The 24,397-nt window shown below is 39.0% G+C and overlaps 4 protein-coding genes across 4 annotated transcripts; 2 read left to right on the plus strand and 2 right to left on the minus strand.

Annotated features, from left to right (window-relative positions):
• The first annotated feature begins 754 nt into the window (after positions 1-754).
• Positions 755-4,640, plus strand: LOC110040639 (ATP synthase lipid-binding protein, mitochondrial-like). Its single transcript, XM_020745907.2, has 7 exons — positions 755-902; positions 974-1,045; positions 1,692-1,711; positions 2,863-2,909; positions 3,045-3,073; positions 3,565-3,691; positions 4,330-4,640. The coding sequence occupies exons 1-7, from the start codon at positions 858-860 to the stop codon at positions 4,497-4,499; spliced, it is 510 nt and encodes a 169-aa protein (XP_020601566.1). The 5' UTR covers positions 755-857; the 3' UTR covers positions 4,500-4,640.
• Positions 4,641-5,503: 863 nt separating this feature from the next.
• On the plus strand, positions 5,504-18,293 carry LOC110040541 (sodium/glucose cotransporter 1-like). The gene is made up of 15 exons (XM_089284214.1): positions 5,504-6,162; positions 8,222-8,293; positions 8,698-8,802; positions 8,978-9,037; positions 10,408-10,512; positions 10,721-10,826; positions 11,121-11,201; positions 11,524-11,732; positions 12,369-12,504; positions 12,933-13,040; positions 13,420-13,570; positions 14,256-14,424; positions 14,789-15,004; positions 15,464-15,704; positions 16,218-18,293. The coding sequence occupies exons 1-15, from the start codon at positions 6,067-6,069 to the stop codon at positions 16,433-16,435; spliced, it is 2,073 nt and encodes a 690-aa protein (XP_089140340.1). The 5' UTR covers positions 5,504-6,066; the 3' UTR covers positions 16,436-18,293.
• Positions 16,676-21,231, minus strand: LOC110040570 (two pore potassium channel protein sup-9-like). Its single transcript, XM_089284215.1, has 2 exons — positions 20,877-21,231; positions 16,676-19,261 (listed from the first exon to the last, which is right to left on the minus strand). Exons 1-2 carry the CDS (start codon positions 21,181-21,183, stop codon positions 18,702-18,704), a joined length of 867 nt encoding a protein of 288 aa, XP_089140341.1. The 5' UTR covers positions 21,184-21,231; the 3' UTR covers positions 16,676-18,701.
• Positions 21,232-21,686: 455 nt separating this feature from the next.
• LOC110040567 (potassium channel subfamily K member 3-like) lies at positions 21,687-24,300 on the minus strand. The gene is made up of 2 exons (XM_020745813.2): positions 23,778-24,300; positions 21,687-22,497 (listed from the first exon to the last, which is right to left on the minus strand). Exons 1-2 carry the CDS (start codon positions 24,076-24,078, stop codon positions 21,932-21,934), a joined length of 867 nt encoding a protein of 288 aa, XP_020601472.2. The 5' UTR covers positions 24,079-24,300; the 3' UTR covers positions 21,687-21,931.
• Between the last annotated feature and the right edge of the window lie 97 nt (positions 24,301-24,397).

Raw genomic sequence — 24,397 nt, forward strand, 5'->3', positions numbered from 1 at the left:
AGAAGTTAGTGAAATATTGGCGGGAACCTTTTTGTTCTATGATATGAGGTCACTAAACAAATAGTTAACATTGCAGACATAGAGATGTGTTGCTTTAATTATTAAAAGGTCGAATTATATAGATGCTGAGGTTTAAATTTGTTTTGATGACAAAATGCCGCTAAACCGTTAAAGCGGTTAAAGAAGGTACTGAAGCGTTGTAAGACTTGTAAACCTTGGGTGCCCTAAAACGTTAAGGAACTTTAAGATAGAATCGAAAGGAACTTTTACAATAATTGCCTAATTTCTCGCGCTGATTGGCTCATTTTAATCATCAATAAGAGTACAGACGGAATGAAATCATAATTTATGCAAGCTTTCAAGTTCAACTTTCAGCCCGTCAAACTGTCAACTTTTTAACCAATGAGATTTTGTGGCGGCGAGTGGTTCCGCAGTAAACTTTGACAAGGTTATAACGAAATTTATCATTAATAAGAGGACAGACGCACAAAAAACTGACGTCAATTTGTTAAATATAAGTATTATCCGAAGTGCTCTTGTTATTTGTAGGGTGAGTGCTGATTCTTACTGGGGGTGATTCATCGCTGTCTCCATCTTTTCCCTGTTAACTACAAAACGAAGAAAATATGGTAATCTCAATTCGTTGTCTTTATCTTTTCTGATTGAAGACGAAAATCTCACTAAGACGCAAAATACTTTCGCATCTTCCAAGTGCAGCACCCAAGCGAGGCTTGCCCCAGAACTCCAAGCGATCGCTATGAGTATCCCAGATTGCACTGCAGTGTCCCTCCTCGCCGTCCATCTTGGAAAGTAGAACGGAGCGTGGCGTTATATCATCAGAGAAGTTATCATAAAAGATGTTTTCTTGCAGTAAATTTACCTCCCCAGTCGCTAGGAGTATTGTAAGTGTAAGTTGTTTAAAGTTTCGTTAGAGTTCTAGCCTACGTTAATCGAATTGCTTTGATATTTGTAGGTTGGCAATGGTCGCGCACTATCTCGGCCGCTTTCTACCGCCATTCGTCCCCAGTCACAAACTTTGGCAATGGTATGTACTCCGAAGGGTGGAGGAAGTGAGACCAAATACCTATAAAATACGAAAGAGATATTTATTTTTGTCTGGGATTGTAATTTAGGCGTACTTTGAGCGGGTTTGTCACAAAACTTTTGGACCGGCGTCGGCTTGTGCAACTTGAGATAGGGTTGCACGTGTCATTAGAGATTTCTTCGTAGTAAAATTTAGAGACGGTAAATGTTAAACTAGGCATGAGGCACAGTTTAGAAAGTGGGCTTTGCGAAAGGTTATTAAACTGCTCGATCGCTTCGTTTTTGAATGGATCCACGATTGGAATTAGCAGTTTGAAGTATTGGGGGGTGGGTTCATAGAGATTTCAATATACATTTGTACTAAACTATACATCCAATATACGATGCTGATTATTGATGTAGAATTCTTAAATTCCCGTTGAGCGAAGTCAAAACTGCATATCAGTTGAATGAACGAAAGACCCTATCTTAGGGGAAATCTTGATTCAGTTGAAATTCCTCCAGTGGAAATGTTGGAAATTTGGATAAATCATCGATGAGAATTTCTTTTTTGACATTGATACAAAGTAGTAGTAACTTCTGTTTAATTTTTAGTTGTTCTGTATTTAATACATGTGATTAACCTTTTTTTTTCATTGTTACTTCAGAATGTTCAGTCAGCACAAAAGTAAGTGTAGTTTGAAGTATGTGTTTGTTGATGTTTTAGTTAAGGGAATGATGTTTATGAAAAGTGCTGCTTGGATTTTGTATGGTTTAGAATTAGCATGGAGTAGTGGGAAAAAGTGTACACACCCAGTTCAAACCAAATTGTGTTTTGAAATGACATATGCAACACATCTTGCACTGTTATTTTCTCTCTGTTGGAAATTCTCTTCTACATGAATTCTTTCCAGTGAACTGTAATACAAAGCTTGCACTAGGAAACTTATTGACAGTGCAAATAAGTTATTTTTATTATAACCTCGGAAATTCTTGCAGGCTCATTGGGTAATTTTTATTGTCAAAAAGTGGACAGACACATGAATTTTTATCTCACGTTTTGTCTTAATGTAGTTGCTTCTGCCTTTTTGATATTGTGAAAAACAAATTGATGTCAGTTTTTCTTGCATCTGTCCAGTTACTGACGATGCATTTCATCATGACATGTCAAAGTAGTCTGTGAATCCACTCACCTTTCATCTTGTGGATCCACAGCTACTTTGCATTGTTATGGCAAAATTTATTGCTAATAGCAGGACAGATGCATGAATAACTGATGTCAATTTGTTAATCTTGATTCATAAAAACATCTGTAAGATTTTGTTTATTTTGCATCACTTGCATTGCTAAGCTTATGTGACTTGAGTAGCAATACTTGCAATGCATTACATTCTCAACATCATTTTATTTATGTTTGAGTTTTGAGGGTGGATGGGTTACAAACATAACATGGCCATTTCTTTATATTCAAGGAGCTACATCACGGTTTGCTCATATTGAAAAGTTTAGCCTCAATTTTTCAAATTTGTCGTTTGTAATCCCTGTTAATAATCTCCATCCTTAGCCATCCTTTATGGTTTATCATTATCTCTTTGGTGTTTTTCTATCTTATTAAACTGTTATTTTCAGGTTTCCTTCAATTTAAAGGTTATTTTGTATGTGGCCAAAATAACTCAAAATACTGTGACTGAGCTCCTTAAACTACTTTGATTGTATATGAAATAAGCTAATTTTAAGATTATTGAAGTTGTGTGGATTGTTGCGGTAGAAGTTAACACTTTTATATGTCCTACTTTTAAGTGAATTGTTCCTTTTTGTAACACTGTAATCTATTTACAGGAATATGTTTAACCTGTCCCGTGCTGTTGTATCAAGTCAATTCTCTAGTAAGTATAGAATAGCTAAGTAAATGTTGTAGTAAATTTTTCCATATGGTGAAGCACTATATTTCAGATGCAAAACGAATTTGCTTTGTTAACTTCTCTCATTATTTGTTCTAACCCTCCTGTTTTCATTTTCAGGTATCCAAAAAGATAACTTGCAAAGCAAGGTGAGTTGCAGGTTATTTTCTCAGCAGCATGGTCCTGGAATGAAATCAAAGTACTTGACAAATTAACAGCCTGATTATGTGCATACTAGCAAAAATGTCCCAAGGCCATTGTGCTTTTAATGAGGAGGTTATAAAGAGAGGTGCATTCATAGAGAAAGGGAAGCTTGAAAGAGTTGCAATGTTAATCTTTGGAGAATTTCCAGAAATCGTGGGTTAATTAATGTCCTCAATTTCTGACATATTTTTTATTTAAATAGTGTGGTTGTTACAAAGGTTTTGCAGGGAATTTGGTTAACATTTCGCTTAAAAAATAATTGTATTGGTATTAAAAATAAGCAAGGCCATGTTACATTCCTAAGGTTTATTTACTGGTATCTTAAAATCAGGAGAGGGAAAAAAGACTATTTTTCATTAATTTTTTCATCATTTCCAGCGGTCACTTTGATTAATCTTTGAAAATGAAGTAATTGTTGTCTCTTTATTTGTGATAGGCTGTAGTACCATCCTCTCCCTTGTTAGCTCTGGCCTGCCGAGGCTTTCAGACAAGTTCTCAGGTGCAGGATGTTGATTCTGCTGCTAAGTTCATCGGTGCTGGTGCAGCTACTGTAGGTGTTGCAGGTCAGTTGATTTCCTTATACTTTTAAGTTCTCCATAAGTACTAGTAACCATCTTTTAGTCTTTTGCCTAGCAGGCTAGTACTGCTAGTCATACCAGCTTTCCTTGCGATCAACATGATACTTCAATGTAAGAAAATGCACACAAAAAATCATGACATTTTTACTAGTTTGTTTTCCCATATTTATTGTTTTTTATTTCCCCAAGCTGGGGTTGCTGGGATTTAAAATGGTCATGGCCAGGAACTATAAATTTTGTCCATGTACTTGAAATTTTAAGCAAACCCCAATGGTTTTGCTTTTCAAAGAAATAGTATTTATCAGTTATACCCAATTCTTACCTGTAAGTGATTGGTGAACTTGTTTAGAACAAGCTCAAGGAATAAATTTTTTTCCAGGCTCATGTGTTTGGATTTGTATATATTTGGACAATGCCTAAGCAAGTACAAGTACTAGAGAATCAGTCACTTGCTGAAAAGAACTTCAGTGCACATTTCATTTACTTTTTCTCGTGTTGTGTGTGAAAATTTGCTTGTGTTTGCTTTTGTATTTGCTGTGAGTGTGAGCCATACTTTCTTGTTAGCATCGCATTCTGGTCTGATTTTAATTTGTGACTGACAATCATGTTTCCTTACACTACAGGTAGTGGAGCTGGTATTGGTACAGTGTTTGGCAGTTTGATCATTGGTTATGCCAGGAATCCATCCCTCAAGCAGCAGCTTTTCTCGTATGCTATTCTAGGCTTTGCTCTGTCTGAAGCTATGGGTCTTTTCTGTTTGATGATGGCCTTTTTAATCCTGTTTGCCCTGTAAACTGTATTCCTGATCAACATGTGATCAATTCATGCCATTAATTTTAGTAGATGGCTTTGTGGAAGGGCTGTTGTGTGCTTGTGCTAATTTTATTTTGTGAACAAATAACTGTGATGGTCTCAAATAAAGTACCTTGTGTAACATTTTGTACACACTTTATTTTGTTGTTTCCAGATGTTAAATCAAGCAGGACCAATGATACAAAATCACTAATTCGTGTCTTTTTCAAATGTTAGATAATGCTGTCCACTGGATAGATCAACTTCTACTTGATAGTGATCATTTGGTGGTTAGCATTTCCTTCCTTGAACAACTGCAGATTAAATTTGCTCTTATGTAATATTTGTTGTTAGTTTCTTGTAAAGTACTGCCTTTCATCTCCTTTTTCCCCTGCTTCGGCAAGGGCTCCTTTTAAGCGGCCCCTCAAGTATAAGAATAATTATTATTATGAACAAGCCACCTCGTCCTCCCTCTATCAACCCAGCCCTGAAGCCAGTTTGATTGTGAATTGGGAGTTATGAACCATGTGCTGTCTGTAAGGATGACCATAGTTATTATTTTACAATGCTAACTTTTTGGCTCCCTACTTTGTTTAGAGGAATTATGCCAACCTTGAGCAGGCGCTGATACTTCTCTGAGCTTGGCTAGGCAAGATGCTTCACACATATCTTTTTAGGGGGAGGGAGGTAGGGGAGTCCTAATTATACAAGTGCTCTTGCAAAAACAGCAACAGGATAAATTTACCTTGGCTCATGATCCTAGTCCGCACATGCGAACATGGACTTTTTTTTCATTCTCTACTGAAGAGGAATTTGGCTCATGTCAAATTATCTGGTGTCTGATCAGTTGTACACCGGATAGTGTCAGTAAAACCATCTCATCTCAGTCTGTTGTTCAACTTCCACCACAGCTATAATCAGAGTCTTAATGGGATTAAGAACACCTCTGCCCACCCCCCCCCCCCCCCCCCCCACACACACACACACACACACACACCCCAAGTTCCATTAGCTGCAGATCTTTGTATTCTCCCGGAGAGTGACCAGTGTGTTCCATCTCAGCGACTTGGCAGTTTTCTCAAAGGTCGTCTTGGATCAAAACCCACCTGTCTAGGCCAAGACGATACTAGGGGGTGGACCATTTGACATTTGAGGAAGGGTGGGTAGGATATTTTGAAAACATACATGTATCCTGCAGGCAAACTTGTACCAAAAAAACCAGTCATGTACACACTGCCGAACACAAAAATTCACTCTCATTTAGTGAGCCCAAAAAACCATGTTACACAGAGATCAAAAAAACACCATGCGTACACACGTCCCGAGAAAAAAAATCCCCATCTCATGATTGCCAGTGAAAGGAATACATGCCTGTTCCAGATACCCCACCCCGGCTGAAATGATCCCCTCGGGGTCTAATCCTAACGGCAAAAAGAACTAATCAGCAATCGTTTTCATAGCGCGCTTTTTATGCACTAACCAATCATTGCTAAGTTTCTATGTTTGTGACTACCGGAGGCTGACTTTCAGTCCGTAAGCAAGTTTTTGGCGGCCGGGAAGCGAGCAGGATGGCTGAAACTCAGTACAAACCTCCTGGGTTGGAACCTTGGGATATTGTCATAGTGGTGCTCTATTTCTTTATTATTCTTGGAGTGGGACTTTACGTAAGTATATCACTATACGTGTAGCAGTTTCAAACAATCGATTTGTTAGCGTGATCGATATCACACCCAGGTCATTAGAATACCATCGTTCGCGCTGTTTGTCGAGATTGTTTTATTTCGTCTCAAAGCTTGGATTTTAATGGCACGCACCTGTTGAACGAAAGAAATTCCGCGTTTTATTTAAGTTGTGTGTTGAAAGATGTCTTTGGCATAGTTCCTTGCGAACGTGGTGTAGTTTTAATAACCTCGGACGCGCAAATAGCATGCAAACGTGGACATGCATGAGTTAGGTAGTTTTGCTTCATTCTGCAGAGGAGGTCGACCTGCAGTGATCCTGACTTAAGACCTTTCAGTCTTGCAGAACTTGAGTGGTCATTGATTGTTGAAAAAATTCGCAACATAAGCCGGCGGTTGTTTACGCTTTTCAAGACTCTTTCAAGATGGCCTCCTCGGTTGTTGACCTTCGAGTTTAACCGGCTATTGACTGCTTGTGGCAGCCCTGTACAATTAAACCTTTGTTACTATACGGAAAGCTTCCCCTTTGAGAACGCCCGAAAAAATCCTGTTAACGATCTAAGGAACAACTTCCACCTTCATCGTGATCAACTGCGTCGGCCACACGAGACCATGCAGACGTCTTCTGTGCATTGGTCTTTGCAATGCAAATACTGTTCGTGTGTTTATTCCCTCGCACAAGAGTCTAACAAACGCTCCAAACAATAGGATGCTAGCAAACAATAATCAACAACAATTTAAACGCTCCTGTGTGACAAAGTGGACAAAATTTGTTTAGTATGGTCGTGTAGGAACAGTGTCTAGGTTTGTTTCATAAAACAACGTTTTGTATTTCAAAAGATCAAAGAACACCCCTGTGAGCGATTTTAGCTTTTCTCAGCTTAGTCAATTGAATGTTCAGAAATCAAAGTTGCTCGACCTCAATCTGTGGATTAAAGAGGCTGGCAACAGTTTCCAGCACTCTTCTAATAGCTATACTTTGAAGGATGAATACTACTATTGTTTATCAAGTGATGCTGCAGTATTGGTATCGTACAAATACCCAAACATTGGTTAACAATGACGGTCATTCTTTATGTATAACAAGTTACCATAGCAACAATATGACCTGCTAAAAACACCCATAATTGTAGCTTTAAGCACTTGTAACTCAGAAGCAAGCTCGGTGACCCCCATTTTTTATTATGGAAGTATGATTAGATATGATAAGATCTTGGGCAGGGACCGGAACTCCTATATAAAAAGGACGGGGGTGTTTGTTGTACCTTTTAGGGGTTAAAAAAGTGGTTTTAGTACCTCTCAGTGTGTTCAGCCTCAAAAGGTTCACAGTGGGAGCTTTTGCAGTACCTTTTAGGGTATTGAGCTGCAAAAATATAACAAGACATTATATGTTGTTTTAGAATTAATACCTCTTAGGGGTGAAAAACATTTCAAGCCATGCCAACAAAAGAGGATCTTGGTACCTCTTAGGGGTTCTTTTCAAAAATTCCAACAAGCACCCCCATCCTTTTTAAATGGGAGACCCCCTCCCAGGAATAAGATCCAACTTTTTGCAAAGTTTAAAAAAATTCTGTAGTGTGGGTTCAGCGCCACCTTAAATTTCGAAAAATTAAGGTGGTTCTGAACCCACAATACAGAATTTTTTAAAAAACCCTGCAATGTGGAATGTAGAGAGTATCAATTAAGTACTAAATAGGTTTGCTTTGATTGAGTCAGGTTGACTGTTCAGTCTAAATAGGTTTCTTTTCTTGGATAAAGAGCATTTTGTAAATTAAGCATTCAAATTTTTCAGTTTTACCAATTTGAAAATGATGAACAAGTCATTGCAACGTCATTCGAAATTATTATCGCTAGTTTTTATTCTTAAATTAATATCTGAAACCTAAATTAACAGACTCCAAAATTATTCAATGGGTTTGAAACAACAGCCAAACCAAAATAACTGTTTAGTTTTACAGGGGACAGAAGGCCACTTATGCACATTCTATATTTTGAAAACCCTAGATATACATGATTCAAATATTTTCGCTTTGATTTCTTGCAGGCCATGTTCAAGTCTAATCGGGGTACTGTCAGTGGATATTTCTTGGCTGGGAGATTTATGACATGGCTTCCAGTAAGTCAAGTTGGATCAGACATAAGTTTGTTTTTAAAAACAGGATGATGCAAAATAAATATTACGTTGCCGCGCGAACAAGAGAAATTTTGTATTTTCAAGTGGCCATGTAATTTTCTCTTTACTATATAAACACCAATGGAATAACAAACCATTTGACTTTTGTTGCAAAAGGCACAATTTATTATGTTACCATAGCAACGTGATCTTTTCACATGTGAAAATAACATGTTTTATTCACGTGTGAAGATGTCATGTTTTCGCACAAAAGCTCACCTGGTATTTCATCGGTGTTTATATAATAAATACTAAAATTACCCCTTAACATCTAATATACAACTAAAATTGAATATTTTGTTACAGTAACTGTTATAAAGTTAAAAATAAACCATTTTTTGGCGCAGGTTGGTGCATCACTGTTTGCAAGTAATATCGGCAGTGAACACTTCATTGGCTTGGCAGGATCAGGAGCTGCTGGTGGAATAGGAGTTGGAGCATTTGAATTTAATGTAAATATTACATCCTGCTCAAACTTCAGTGAAATTGATTTCATTTTAACTTTTTCTTTAAGTCTTGTAATTTAATTGTCAAACAAATATGATGCATAGATGTATCATTTAATGTTTCTGGTTTTGTGCTTGTTTTGTGTACTTGTGTTCACTGATTAGTCCTTCTGCTTTCAAGGCTATAATGCTGCTTCAGTTGCTTGGTTGGGTGTTTTTACCTGTCTATATTGCTGGTGGGGTGAGTAGAAGGAGCATTTCTCCAACTTTTCATTTATTAATTCTGTTTATTTTGCCTTTTTACTTAATGTACAGTATTTATAAATATTTTAATGTGAGGCGAGGTGACCTCTAGAAACCATCAGGCTTTTAGTGGAGGCCACCTTGTACATAACAATACGGTTACATAAATAGTGCAACAGTGTGTGGCTTTGCCAGTTCAGTAATTGTATTTTACTAAAAACTCTAGCAGTTTTTTCTTAAAATTGGGAAAACTTGACAATGAAGTGATTGTAACAGGAAGGGAATTCCAGATCTTATTATGGCTTAGAGCCGGTCCTAGGTACCAGTCACTTACGCTGTGAATGACTAATAACAAGGGCCAGATTTTCCTGTAAAGCCCACATAGGTATTTATGAGTGTTATTAAACAGTCGAATGTCCAGTTGCGACCACATCTGGTAAGAAAGTCAAATCACCATATTTGGAACCTCTTTTAAGTGACCACCTCTCATAAGCAACTGCGACCACTTTAAGGACTAAAAGTTTGAAATTTCATTTTGTTTTTAACTCTTGTAGGTGACCACTGGACAGACAATAAAGCAGAAATAGTTGTATAGTAAAGGTTTTTTTAATATTATCGCATTCCTAGATAGTACAAGAGACATAAATTTCTCAATGGGAAGTATCACATTTTTCTCAAAATTGACTTTTCGTTTAAAATGTTAAAAACGTGGAGTAAATCTCGGCATGTAGCATATGCTTATTAGGCAAAAATTTTGTCTCAATGTGGTCTAAGCTCTCGTAATCATAAGTAACCATATAGGCTTGACATTTTGGGTGGTCGCTTATGGGAGGTTTGACTGTCAGTAATAGTATTTAGGAATTTTGTTTAATGTAATTAAAATGAAGAATTTATTAAAAAGTTAATTGACACAAAACTAACCTGAAATGTCCTGTGCATTCTGTCCTGTAAGGTAGAGAATAACGTAATTAGTAAGTAACAGTAACATCTCCCTTTGTGTGTTCAATTCTTCTCTCACAGATTTAATCCAAAAATTTGATACTCACCCTCAGCTGATAATATACCCATGTGCCTCAGAGACTGGCTGTCCCTTCTAAGTAAATTTCAAATCCACACAACAACCACAATGGGGACACACTATGGATCTCCTTAGAGCAGTGTGATCAATATGGAAATTTTTGGTCGAATCTGTTGAGCTGTATTTTGAGTGGGGAAAGAATCTGGCCTATAAAGAGAGATTTGTTTATAGGATAGCCTATTGAAAACATTGTAAAACAACATGAAGCTCAACTTACATAAATTACATCTTGTAACTTGCCTCCTGGAAAACACTTTGTTTGTGTTTAAAACTTTTTTTGTTTTCAATAGATTTGCACCTTACCAGAATATATTTGCCGTCGCTTTGGTGGCAAAAGGCTGAGAATGTGGCTTTCGGTCGTCTCTCTTCTATTGTACATCTTCACCAAAATATCTGTAAGTTTATGTTCTCTAGCAATTGTGTACACGTATGTGCATACCTCGGTGCACTTAATGACTGACTGAGAGGGCTAGATGGAAATATTTCACTTATGTTGTGCATACTGTGAATGAGAGCTGGAAAAAATTTCTTCTCTAAGCCACTGGTGGTGGAATATTACATTGCTCATACTGATTTTGTTCTATTGTCAATTATTTATTCCAGGTCAATTTATTTTCTGGAGCTTTGTTTATTCGCCTAGCTCTTGGATGGAACCTTTATTTGGCAATTCTGTTGATGCTTGGAATGACATGTCTCTGTACAATTACTGGTCAGTTAGTGTTTTAATCTTTATTTGGCTTCTTGACATGTAACGGGTGGGTAGGGAGGGTAAGGATATCTTGCCATACAACTTTAAGACCCCATCCCTGACTGACATCACTGTTTTGTATCCGCTTTCTGTTTTTGGTTGTTGCAAAATTATGTTGATTTTTTTTTTGTCTTGCATGTAATCATGGTCAGGAACATTCCTATCTAAAGTCAAGTGGAGTGCCAACCCCTACCTTATGTTGACAAATTGCTTCCCTTATCTATGAACATTCTGTTTTGTTGTCAATCTTATCAGGTGGACTTACAGCAGTGATCTACACAGATACACTCTGCACCTTTCTAATGGTTACAGGATCGTTAACAGTCATGGGACTTGGTAATTTTGTTTGTCATGCTACAAAATAAAAGTATTCTTTTTGTGATGGTGTTATCATCAGATACTTAATCTAAACCACTCTCGGAGATCAAGGGTCCCTGCGTTTGGTTTTTAAGCAACTGTAGCTGAAGAATGACTGAGGCTGGGTGTATGGGAAGCACAACTCCTTAACTGTCAGATGGAGTCTTCTCTTATTAGGTTGCTTTTCCTTAACCAGCTACCACAAGTAAAACTATTGGTGAGCACTGTTATTCACCAGCAATCCCTCCATGGTTGTTACGATATCCATTTTGACAGTGTTTGACCATTCATTTTGTTGCAGGGTTTTCTGAAATTGGTGGTTATGAGGGACTGAAGGAGAAGTACATGATGGCAGTGTCAAATGACACTCTGTACTTGAATAGCAGCTGTGGTCGGCCAAGAGATGACTCATTTGTCATGCTGCGAGATCCTCTCAATTCTGACATGCCTTGGGCTGGGTTCATTTTTGGACAAACAATTGCTTCCATCTGGTATTGGTGTGCTGACCAGGTTTGTATCGTGCTCTTAGTTTGTGAAATTTAAACCCTAGTTCAGCTGTTCACTGTAAATGCTGGTTTAGATGGCAAACTTTGTCATGTGCAACAAGCTTATGACAAGTCTGTGACAAAAATTGTAGTGTGTAAATCAACCTACAGCTTGATTTCAAGACTGTCTTTACGACAGGAAAAATGCTGTGGAAGTTTGAAACATGTTTTAAAATCCTTCATGACATGGCTGGCAAAGCAGGGCTATCAAACTCAGCATATGAAAGCATGCTTCATAATCCAGTGATGCCCGCTCATTGTGTAAGCAAAGTTAGCTTTGCAAGAGAAGTTTTTTCCCCATTATATTCGCATTGTCATGCTTTTAGAAGTGCATTATCAAGTTATTATGGACTTGGGAAGTTAACAGAGCACTCAAAAAGCTATAGTTGCTGTTGACTATTAAAGTGTTGAGCAGGTCTTATGCTTGTGTTGTGCTCTGCAAGCTCCCTGTACATGCATCCTGACTCAGTCATGTATGCGAGAGCATGAATCAAGCAGGGCATGCTACAAAAGTCACACAGGTCTAAGTTGTACCAGGGTATTCATTCGTTTTGTTTTGTGTTTTTGTTTTGTTTTGTTTTTTTTTGTTTTGTCGTGCAAGGTTATTGTTCAAAGAGCTCTTGCTGCCAAGAGTTTGTCTCATGCTCAGGGAGGCTGCCTGTTGGCTGGTTACATTAAGGTCTTGCCTCTCTTTACCCTGGTCATGCCGGGAATGATCAGCAGGGTGCTGTCACCAGGTAAGGGAGGGGAGGTAACAGTAGCTTTGTCACCTGGGAAGGAAGTCGAGGGAAGGGAAAGAAGTAGATTGAAAATACTTTAACAGCTCCTTTTCAAGGTCAAACAAAAGCTTTGCATAAAGGGACAACAAGATATTGTTTATTATTATTATCTAAACTAGAGCGGTTTTCAAATGAGTGTTGAAAGTAATCAGGCAATTACTTTGGTTTTGGATTGGTTTTGCTACGGTTTGAGACTGGCAGAGTATTCTAATTGGTAAGTTATTGGTTTTACAACACTCAATAATTGGTTTGTTGTGTTTACTCTCGCCACAAATTGTGTTTCTTTGAAGATAGTTAAGTAGACGATATGACTGTACATTTTCAATGTGTTAACTGGCTCAATTTGAGATTTTTCCATTGGCTTATTTTCCCTGTGTATTTTTCAGACCGAGTTGCTTGTAGTGTTCCAGAGAAGTGCATGGAAATTTGTGGCAGTGAGGTTGCTTGCACCAATATTGCATACCCAGAGCTTGTTCTCAAACTGATGCCGACAGGTAAGCTATGACCTTGTTTACATGATCTACAAATTATGCATCTTATTATGTGACTGAGAAAATAACTTCATTGTGATTGGCTGACAGCAGGCCAATGTATCATTAATTTTTAATTTGCACTGCAGTACAAATTAACGTGGTTGCACTGGTAACTGTTAAAGTCAGATGACAAAATCATGAATAATTAGGTGCCTAAGGATTTACACTACTCGTGATAATTAACAGGAGTGTGCAAGTTTGAGAGACTTTCGTAGGAGTAAGATTTTGTTTTGCAGTTGCAATTTACTGAGAATAATGACTTTCATAATTCCCATTACTTGTGTGTTTGACAACATGTTAATATTGTCTTGAGAAGTTAACTGTTGATCGCACTGTTCAGGTCTCAAGGGATTGATGATGGCTGTGATGATGGCGGCACTGATGAGTGACTTGACGTCGATCTTTAACAGCGCCAGTACTCTGTTCACTATCGATGTCTATGGCAGATTCAGAACAAAGGCTTCAGTGAGGGAACTCATGATTGTGGGAAGGTAATTTTGTTCTTCGTTGTTGTGGTTTGACAGGAGTATGCTTCATGCATTTGTTTTTGTATTTTTTATTTCTCTACTTCAAGATTGGAATACAGCAGTGTTAAAATAAAAAGTAGTGATAGCAAAGTGGAAAGGGCAAAATATTAACCACTGAGTGAGGTTGTTACAGGAAAATCTCAATACGGCAAGGCCGAGGTTGGAGATTTTTCCATTAAGACTGAACATTTAAGGTTAATAAGTTGTTTATTATAAACTGTTTGGCTGTTCCGTTCGTCTTGTCTGGCATCAGCTCGTTCATAAATTAGAACTGTGAATTCACTGGTCTCCTGAAGTTGTAGCTCACTGGGGTATTAGAATTCATTCTCAGAATGCTCTTTTTCACTCATCGTTACCGGCCACTGCAATTTTCAGAAAAAAATCAAATGTTTTAATTACCTTTTGCTTTGTTTTTGCAGGCCTGTAATCGATCTGTGTGTATTAAGGGAGAATAATCCCCTAGAATTAGCCAATCAGAGCACGCGTTATATCATCTAAAACATATTATAATTACGCATACACAAAATGGCTTCAAGTTATCTAATGGGCTCCATTGCCTTTGTTTTTGTATGTTCATTGGCTTCTTTGCTGCATGATGGCTAATGGTTATAGCTAATGGTTTTTTTGTCATCTTTGATGTGTTGTTTAGGATCATGGTTGCCATAATGACTGGGATAGGTATCCTGTGGATTCCAGTTGTGCAGAATGTACAGGGAGGGCAGCTTTTCCTTTACATACAAGCTGTTAGTGCATATTTCTCTCCTCCAATCGCAGCTCTTTATCTGATTGCCATTCTTTGGACCAAGGCAACAGAAAAGGTTTGTTGTAATGCATTTTTATCTACCTTGCAGAGGGTTAGCACCCACACGGCAAATAACCAGTGTTTAGAAAATAACCCAAATAAAATATGGGCGCTTATTGTTTAAAAATCTTGTTTATAGCTCGAGAGAAACACTGAAAAAGTTAACGAAACCCCTACACTCCTACAGGAAACTTGTGCCGGAAACCTTGCAATATAACTTGATTCAAATATGACAATTTCCTGCACATGCCCATAACAATATAGGATTATTTTAACACTCTTTTTTTCCCGAGAAGCTTGTGTCGCTAATTAATTGACGTCTTGCATTTCTTTCCAAGCATTTCTCTAATTAAATCCAGGTTTTTTGCTTTTGATCTCAGGGTGCCTTCTGGGGTATGATTGTGGGGTTCATTGTGGGTGCCATTCGTATGATCCTGGACTTCACGCACCTGGAGCCTCGGTGTGGTGAAGAGGACACTCGCCCGTCAATCATAGCCAAGGTCCATTACATGTACTTTGCTCTGATTCTCTTCTGGATCACGGTCATCACCATTGTAGTTATCAGCTTGTTTACAAAACCAATGAAGGACGGAAATGTAAGTAAAACAAACACATGTATGCTTAGTTTGTGCGTCTTTTTTTTTTTTTCTTGTAGGGAGCTAAAGTAGCTTTTCTCGCCTTTGCCGCCATTTACAGGTTTTCCCGCGCTTGCTGCTAGCCACGTATTTTCCCGCGCTTGCCACTCGTTACTCACTTTCCCGCGCTTGTTACTAATCACAAGTTGTTTCCATGAGTTCTGATTGGCTCATTATACCTTTGCTGGAGTGATTGGATCCGTGTTTGCTTTTCAAAGCTTTAACTCAATAACTTTCTAGCAGTCATCGTAAAGTCCTTTCTATAGGAAGTTTAGGGCAGCAAATGCCGTGCGTTCTAGCGTTGTTTTTGACTGGTTCCTTAGGTTTGACACATGTTTGAGTTCGAGTTTAGTTACTTACTAATACTTTGGTTATTACTTTGACCCTCTTGACTTATCATGTGCATTTTTTCACCGACAGGTAGCTCGGTTGACCTGGTGGACTCTGCACGAGAAACCATCCGAGACGGACGTCATGGAAGAGGCCAGAGACGAAGAGATCGAGATGCAAGATCTGCCGGCTGAGGAAGGAGAAGGAGCTGAAGAAGGAAAGAAAACAGGAGGACAAGAAGAAGAAGAAGAGGAAGCGGGCGCTGAGAATGAGCAAGATGTGACTGAGAAGACTCCAGCAGTAGCTACAAGACCTAAAAGTCATTCATTCAGTGAGTGAAACCTGGTGATTTTGAATTGAAGTTCACGCTCTGTTCGGCTCACCAAAACAAACGCTCTCGCACATTGCAGTAAAATTTACTTTCAGGTTTAGTATTCCGTTCTGGCTAGCACTAGAGGGACCGTTAGTTGGGAAGAGTAGTCAACTGTGATGCGAAAAAATATGTATTACAAATCAGCAACTGTAACAACACGGAGAGAGATTCCTTGTTGTTTCGGCTTCGCCAGCTTAAGCCTAGTTCACTCTAGCAACAAAACGACATAAACATGACGACGTAAGAAGGACGTTGTGTTGTTATGTTTTCAAAGTGAACATTCACACATGGTACACTGTAGCAACATAACAGCATGAACTTAACACCATAGGGGGGAAAAACTGATCTTTTTCTTGTCTTTATGTCGATGGTCACATTACTGTACCAACATATGCGATTATGTATTTACGTCATTATGTCGCTATATCACTAGTGTGAACCAGACCTCACATGCACCTCTTTATCTTTCAGGGTGTAAACCGGAGTCCAAACTAAAGCGATTTTACTCGTGGTTCTGTGGCTATGACGCAGAAACTGAAGAAGCCAAGCGAGCTGCTCATGAACAGCATGAACGACTCGCCATGATTACATCACTGGAACGGAACCCTTACGCCGAAACCTTCCTCAACATTAATGTCATTATTATCCTCGCTGTTGGACTCTACCTTTACATTTTCTTTTCAATTTAAAGGTCTTGTCGTAGCCGGTTTTATTGATTTCCAATCCAGTTTAACTGGTTTTCAATCCTCAGAATTGGGCCTTCCTCAACTAGTACTGCCATGTCATGTGACTATTACCTTTTTTTCACAATACAAATATGTTTGTAACCAGTTTAACCAGCCTTGGTGTGACTGGGCTAATCCCTACCTCAGCCTTCCTCTTCGACATTCTTTGTGTTGCTTTTTTTCGTTTTCCTTTTCTTTATTCAGTTACAATACTAACTTCACTTACAACAGCAGCATTGCTTACAATACTAACACTACTTACGCAACTCAGATTACAACGCAGTTGACAATGCTACGAATTACGTTCAAAACAGTAACATTACTTATAATACTAACTCTACTTACAATTCTACTTTCTTTTATAACAAGAATTGATTCTGCTTAACAATAATACTACTTATAATGACAGAACTAACAATATCACCACTAACAGAGATAATCCTATTTGTCAACAAAACACTTCTAAATAATACTAGTTCTTGCACCAAAAAGGCGTCGTGTTTTCCCATATCGATTTGTTTTGTTATTAACGCTTTGTAGGTACGTTCTATTTTAAACAGGAATATCATAGACACTGTAGTGTTAAAAGTTCTCATTATAGCTAGTCATTTAGTAATGTAGATAGCACATTTTTATAGCTAGTCATTTAGCAATGTAGATAGCACATTTTTATTTAATTTGTCGCAAGTTTCCCAGTTTACTAACATTTTCTCCCGAATACCCAAAATTAAGAAAAAAATAGCATATATTTATACCATAAATTAGAATACAAGCAGACCAAAATACCCCGGTATATTTTCATATTTGAAGGGTAAAAATACCGTATTCCCAATTTACTGCCCCCACCCCCTCCTCCTTGTGGTGTATCCCAAATCCCTCCTGGAGATCTTGGAAATGAGGGTTGTCGTGGAATCTATTTGTTAATGAGATTTTTGTCTGACGAAAGTATAACTTGATGGCCAATTCATCTTTTTCACTGCAAACCGTCAGAGTTTCCGCGCATTTCGAATCTCAAGTTTGTAGTTGTTTTTTCTATGTTGATAATTAAGAAATAGATAGCCTAGCAGTGTGCGTTTGTTAACGAACTGGCGGCCGCTCCTTTGAATTTTCGAAGTGTCTGAAAATTTTGAACCACTAGTAGATATATACTAAAACAATTAGATTATTCGCTCACGATTTTTACGCGTGAAAACACGATTTTAAACCAATCAGCGCGCGTATTTACATGGGCCTATTTCCTTAACAGTTATGGGATGCACAACATTTGTGTCGGTCAAGAAAAACAGCCATTTTGCCCACGCCTCGTAAGCATTGTGTAATATGATTGTCAAATATAGTAACCATGTTGGCTAATCAATGCCCGCTTAGTTTCTTCGTTTATCTTATTGTTTTATGCTATTGCAGAACTGTGTTGTTAGTCTAGTTTTCATAGATAGTGGGTTAGTAAATTATTAGGCCGGCTACAAAATTTTAAATATAAATGTGGTCGATATGGATTAATTGATAGATTGATAAAGTCCTGAAGCTAGTATGTATTGATTCAGGCTACAAGATTTGTGCTACCGGCAATGATTTATGGACTTATGAACTTCATATGTAATATCGAGAAAATGTACTCTAACGATCAGTGTAACCTGCACCCAATCCTCTTCTCACAGCGTCGCCTCTCACTTTTTTTTTTCATCGTGCCACCCATAAAAGCGTAGGCTAAATTAATATGGTGTCGCGTTTTAACCTTCAGCACAAGATGTATGCGTAGTTTGTAACTCATTCTTTAGAAATCAAGAAGTAACCATTAAATAGACATGGCGATAAATAGCAACGTTTTGTGTGTAGTGACCGTTTCTCTTCTGAAATCCGAACTTAATTGACCACACCTATATTAACAGGAAAGACGCGGAGGCCAGGACTCGGGGTTTGAGCCCAGGTCGAGGTCATTGCGTTTTGTTCTTGGGCGAGGCACTTCGCTTTCACCCTGCCTCTCCAGGGACTGTGGAGGCGTGGGGCTAGTAGGGCTACAGCCCTACAGAGACCGCCAATGCTTGTCTGTCTAGCCCTACCACTTTAAAATGGTCTCCGTAGTCCCTGCTCTCTCCACCCACGAATAAAATGTTGGGGCATCGAGTTACTCTTTTATGGGAGCTCCGCTTTTAGGCTTGGTTAAATCTATATATTAATTGAGACTCCAGCACTCCCAACTAGACCTTCCATTTGGTATCTACTTGATTTCTCATTTTAATTCCGTTTCTCCACCTTCCTTCGTTTCATCTGTAACTTCTACGCTTCCTCTTCTCCCACAACGCGCGGTCAATTTCCTGAACAATTTCCCCGCCTCGGAACAGTTCACCAGCCCGTTAATCACATTCGACATGGACGCCAAGCCGAGGACGATGAACGTGACTTGAATCACGGTATTCACTCCCTCCATCTTTCCGTCCACGGTTCCCGGAATTAAGTCACCAAATCCAACAGTTGTAAATGTGATGAAGAACGCATAAAAGCCCTCAAAAAATGTCCAGCCGTCAGTCGCTGTGTGGATTCCAGCACACGCAAACAACAGTACCACCAGCAACAGAACACCGAGGAAAGAACACTTCTCATTTAAATATTGTGGCACGCCTTCCCTCTTCAGACACTTTGTTTCGAATTTCGTCACGAGATATTTTTCGCCGCGTAACATTCTTTCTCCAATTAACTGCAGGAACAAAATGTTGATGGGTATGCCAAACAAAGCGAAGAATATGCAAAGCACTCTACCGCCTGTCGTCACTGGCGTAATATTACCATATCCTAAAAAACAAATCAATAAACATAGAAGCAGATAACCAACTAGGAAATAAGTCCACCTTTTCACAATTTCGGGATACCGTCGACGGAGTTCGTACAGGTCATGGAAAACCTGGAAAGTCATGGAATTTAAGTGAAGGCCATGGAAAGTCATGGAAAAGCAATATGCTTTCGGAAAATAAAAAGGGAAAATGAAAAAAAAAAAATTAAAAAGTTACAGACGAGTAAGAAACAGGCTTTAATTTCAGTAGAAATAGACACACATTTTATGCATTATAATGCTGGAAAATACGTGCAATGAATGATTGTTTTGATACTGCTGTGAGAGTAGCTGCTTGACTTTGGTCACAGAAAACTCGGAAAGGGCATGGAAAAGGTTATGGAAAGTCATGGAATTTTAAAAGCTTCAAAGAGTACGAACCCTGGTCAAGCTTGAAAATCGTCGCTTATTTTGCCAAGAAAATTGCGCGACGCATTTTTAAAAGCTCAAATTTTGGATTGAACTGGACTACAATACAATGAGGGGATTGGGTGGCTAGACACCCCCCTTTTGGAGAAGCAAAAAAAAAAAATTGAAAATGGTTATGATTATTATGGTAGAAATTAAGGCAAACTCTCTGGACGGATACCTCATTATAATTTCTACTTTGTGGCATTGCTAGTGTTTCTGGTGAAACGGTTTTCAATTAGGTTCCATTTCTCAAATTGCAACATTTTGGGAGCATGCTCCATTGATTCTGCAGCCCCAAGATACCATCCAGCCACCCCTTCCCCCTTCAAAAATCGTGGATCCACCCCTGCAATGTCCAACGATGACGACAACGTTAAACGCGAGAGTTCAATTTCATCGCAGGCTTTTTTGAAACGCGACCTAATAAGCATTTTGGACTAAGGCTCCGTCAATCCTACACCGAAGAAAATTTGAAAACGGCATTTTCACTCTGAAAACGAATCAAATGTTTTCCGTCCACACTACGCCGGAGAAATTTGAAAACGCAACAATAACCGGCCATTTTGGATTTGTGGTTGAGGAAGACTCGGGCAGAGTAATCACATTATTATCGTGATGTCATCGTGCTCGAAAAGCTCCGTTTTCAAAATGTTTTCCGCCGTCCACGCAAAAACGCGTAAAGCAGGCGCGTTCAAATTTCACCGGTATGAAGAGTGTTTTCCAAAAGCTCCGTTTTCGTGACGGATTGGTGTGGACGGTAGGCCAAACCGTAGAAATAAAGCTGCGTTTTCAAATTTCTTCGGCGTAGCAGCAAGTTAAGAAAATGTTTTTAATGATAAGTAGATGCAGAATGTAAATAAGCAAGTAGGATTACTAAAAACAATAGGCTTTGCAAAACACTTGAGAATGAAATCATCAGCGATAGTTCAACTGAACGACGTTGAACGACGACTCCAAGTCAATGTTATCAAGTTCAAAGAAAAATAAAACATGGAAAAATACGGAAAAATAAAATATAGAAATATGGGGGAAAAAACAGGCAAATCAGATTTGGAGATGTTAAATGAAAGTATGCAATTGTTATTCCCAAACTCAGGATTATAGTCAGTGGTTAATTAGAGTTAGAGAGAAGCATGATTATCACGGTTTAAGAATTTACTAGCTTACCAATCGTTGTTACAAGTTGAATGACAAAAGATAGTGACTGGATGTAACTCCATTCAGGCCCTGCATTTGACGACGAAGACGAAGCTTCCTCGACTTTCTGGACAAGACTGTCAAACTCGGTTTGACTCATGTTGTACTTCGTCGTTACATTGAGCTTGACTTTCTCCAGGAGCTCTTCTTTGGTGTTCTCTTGTTCTTTATCGCCATTATGCTCAACAGCTTTGAATATGAACACGCCGATGGTGAGATAAATTAGCCAGAGAAGAAACAAATACAAAAGTGCGTATGCCTTCCCGCTCGAAGCCATCTGCCTTTGCTGAGTGCTCTGCTTACGCGATTTGCATGCAAACACAGATTAACGGGCTGGAAGCTTTTCTACTCTCAGTTATTTTGTTATCATGACAATACGACAACTGCTAATAGGTAATATTCTTTTGTTTTTCATGTTGGCGCACCTGCAACCAGAAGTCGATTAAGTCCCAATCCGGACAGAAATAGACAGTGTTTTCGACTTCTGGTCTGGGGCTAAACAGTTGTATACATATTGCCGAAATTATTCAAGTTTTAATCTCATGTAAATTAGCGATTGAAAGTTACATTGTTATTTTTTTTCCTGCACCTGACGAACATTTATTATTAGTAGTAAATTCGTGTTTTTGAAAGGTAGAGTTTAAAATGTCTCTAATGAACTGAGATGAGAGTTACGGATTTACCACATTTCCTTGCGCCATGTTCTTGTTCCATTGGCAGCCACCATCGGTTTTAATACAGATACTGATCAAAACTGATCGACTTATGTTAACAGCTTGCTTAACAGCATCGAAAGATGAAACATTTATTCTTTCTTTCACAACTGTATTTTGTTTAAGACATTTGTTTTACATATCATGGCAACTTTCTCACTTTTGTCGACTACCTATCAAGTCTCTCTTATTACAACTCTTTGCACTCGCTTTCGTACCGCTTACTCAACTACAATACCCCCTGACAAGAGCATTTTGCCGGCAAATCTGGCAAAATTTTATATGCATCCAAAAATCTACACTGGTCAGATCTCACTTGATTTGTTCGTTTAACTCCAATTCACCACCTCCCTCCGTTTCAACGGGTCTGTCGACCCTTTTATTTCTTCCACACCGTGCTGTCAATTTCGTGAACCAACGTAGGCACTCGGTACATTTCACCAGGGCATTGATGACGTTTGACATGGCTGCCAAACCAAGGATGATGAATATGACTCGAACAGCTGTATGCCCTGCAGATCTTGGTTTCTCCCCTGGGATCAGATCCCCAAAGCCGACAGTTGTGTATGTGATGAAGTAAGCGTAAAATCCTTCAAAGAAAGTCCAGTCATCAATGGCCTTTTGAGTTCGAGCGCTTATAACTAACAATATCACTAGCAACACGAAACCCAAGAAAGAACACTTCTCATTTAAATATTTTGGCACGCCTTCCCTCTTTAGCCAACTTGTTTCGAATCTCGTCACAAGATGTTGTTCACCTCGCAACATTCTTTCTCCAACTAACTGCAGGAACAAAATGTTGATGGGGATACCAAAGAAGGCGTAGAATATACAAAGCACTCTGCCGCCTGTTGTCACTGGAGTGATATTACCATATCCTGGAAAAAAGAAAATAACATGGTTGTTACATGAAAAATAACACAACAACTGAGATGTAAGGAAGAGTCTTCCAACTGGGAAGACTCCCTGAGATTTTTTCCGTCATCCGGCCGTTTACGATTTCGTAGTCCAGTCTCTAAACTCTCCCTTCCTTGCCCCATATAAGGCCTGGACTGGCGCGCGAGTGGCTTGCGTCCGGGACGCGAGCGGGGATCGGAGAAACCGTAATAAAAGAACTGACGACTCCAACTCCACAAGGCTTCGCCGCTCTCACTGGGGACTCCGCCGCCAAAGCAAAGCTCTCCTGCCAGCTATAGAGACTAATGATTAAGTTGCCAATTTTCTTGGTTAGTCTCTTCTCTTTGAAATACTCCTTCAAATATTAGCTGATTCTGAATGGCTGGCAGGACTGTGCCCATTTTCTATTTTTGAGGGCTCCCTAGGGATTTCCCGCGAAAATTGTTTTATTTTCCTCCTTTGGACAGGCTCAATCAACTAAGTTTTCAAAACCACGCCTGTTTTAAGTAAAGGGGATGGAAACTGCTTTCAAAAAGAATACTAGGGGGTTGGACCCCGGGACGAAGCCTCCCCTTATAAATCTTTGTACAGTACCCCCTCCCCCCCTCCGGGGCATTGAATGTTACAGGACAGATTGCCTTGGGCGCGTTGCGTGACGAAGACGAACATAGCGTGCATGATACTTTCGAAGGTTGTTTTGACGTCACGCCAACCGGAGCAAAACAAAGTAAGATAAAATTTGCATCCCCGCAACGTTTAGACCTAACAGATAATCAATACTCCCCATTTGTCTCGTCATGCAATCTTTACGTCCAAAAATCGCGTTGATGGGAAAATCGCGTGCTAGCGGCGAGCAGGCTCCTTGCGGGGAGCCCTGCCAGCAGGCTAGAAAATTTCGTGACGTTGTAGGATCAAATAAAACTCGAGGTTAGATCGTCCCAAATAAACAAAATGTGTAAAAGAAATGTAAAAGAGGATGAGAGTCCGCTGAAACGTTGCGGTGGTACAATTATTTTTTTCCAGTGAATTTGGACTGCACGTTTCATTCCTGAAAATAGTGAGAAATAACGTCATTCTAAATGAACGCCCTACAGACTCGCCTGGGTCTTAAATGAAGTCCATGGTGTTTAAACGTTTTCGTATTTGGGAATAATTAGTGACGATTTCCTGCTTGAAGCACGTCAGAGGTTAGGATTACTAGTCTGTGTTTAATTAAGCTTATTTAGGGTGAGGAAGAAGTATATTAAAAGTACTAGCTTACCAATGGTTGTTACTAACTGAATCACGAAAGACACTGCTTCGTGGTAGTTCCATACTGGTCCTGCATTTGACGAAGAAGCTGTCTCGATTTGCTGTACAATGTTGTTGAAATCCGATTCAGTCATGTTGTACTTCGCCATAGTATTGAGCTTGATCGTCTCCAGTTTCGCTTCTTCGGTTTTATCTGGCTTTTTATCGCCATCGTGTTCGACAGCTCTGAATATGAAAACGCCAACAATGAGATAAATCAGCCAGAGAAGAAACAAATAGAGAAGTGTACGGTCTTTCTCGCTCAAAGCCATCTGCTCTTTTTAACTAGTTGCGTTTCGCGTGTTCAATTTGTATGCAAACAGGCTCGAGGTCGGCCAAAGCCGGGGCGTATCAATTTTGTTACTATGACAATAGCAGAATTGTTAATTCTTATTGAGTCCCTTTGTTTTGAGCGGTATCATCTCATGCTCACAACGGAAAAGGCAGGCACAACTGGGCAGCTTCCGTTAAGACAATAAAATGAACAGAAGAATATATTTTCTTTGCCGCCATTGTTGTGTTATTGTCCAGTGCTATTACACTACGATAGACTGTTGATATAACCCGAGTCTGTTGTTGATATATCAGTCA

This window comes from Orbicella faveolata, unplaced genomic scaffold (assembly GCF_042242905.1).
Source record: "Orbicella faveolata isolate gen_17 unplaced genomic scaffold, um_ofav_v1 contig_13, whole genome shotgun sequence".
NCBI classification, from domain to species: Eukaryota; Metazoa; Cnidaria; class Anthozoa; order Scleractinia; family Merulinidae; genus Orbicella; species Orbicella faveolata.

Bases quoted from the DNA above. Each gene is read 5' to 3' on its own strand.
- LOC110040570 (XM_089284215.1), bottom strand. From the start codon at position 21,183: ATGGCTTCGAGCGGGAAGGCATACGCACTTTTGTATTTGTTTCTTCTC. The intron at 19,262-20,876 runs GTAAGCTAGTAA...TTTGTTTTTTAG, and splicing joins TCAACTTGTAACAACGATTG to GATATGGTAATATTACGCCA.
- LOC110040567 (XM_020745813.2), bottom strand. From the start codon at position 24,078: ATGGCTTTGAGCGAGAAAGACCGTACACTTCTCTATTTGTTTCTTCTC. The intron at 22,498-23,777 runs GTAAGCTAGTAC...TCTTTTTTCCAG, and splicing joins TCAGTTAGTAACAACCATTG to GATATGGTAATATCACTCCA.
- LOC110040541 (XM_089284214.1), top strand. From the start codon at position 6,067: ATGGCTGAAACTCAGTACAAACCTCCTGGGTTGGAACCTTGGGATATT. The intron at 11,733-12,368 runs GTTTGTATCGTG...TTGTCGTGCAAG, and splicing joins GGTATTGGTGTGCTGACCAG to GTTATTGTTCAAAGAGCTCT. The intron at 13,571-14,255 runs GTAATTTTGTTC...TGTGTTGTTTAG, and splicing joins GAACTCATGATTGTGGGAAG to GATCATGGTTGCCATAATGA.
- LOC110040639 (XM_020745907.2), top strand. From the start codon at position 858: ATGTTTTCTTGCAGTAAATTTACCTCCCCAGTCGCTAGGAGTATT. The intron at 1,712-2,862 runs GTAAGTGTAGTT...ATCTATTTACAG, and splicing joins AATGTTCAGTCAGCACAAAA to GAATATGTTTAACCTGTCCC. The intron at 3,692-4,329 runs GTCAGTTGATTT...CTTACACTACAG, and splicing joins AGCTACTGTAGGTGTTGCAG to GTAGTGGAGCTGGTATTGGT.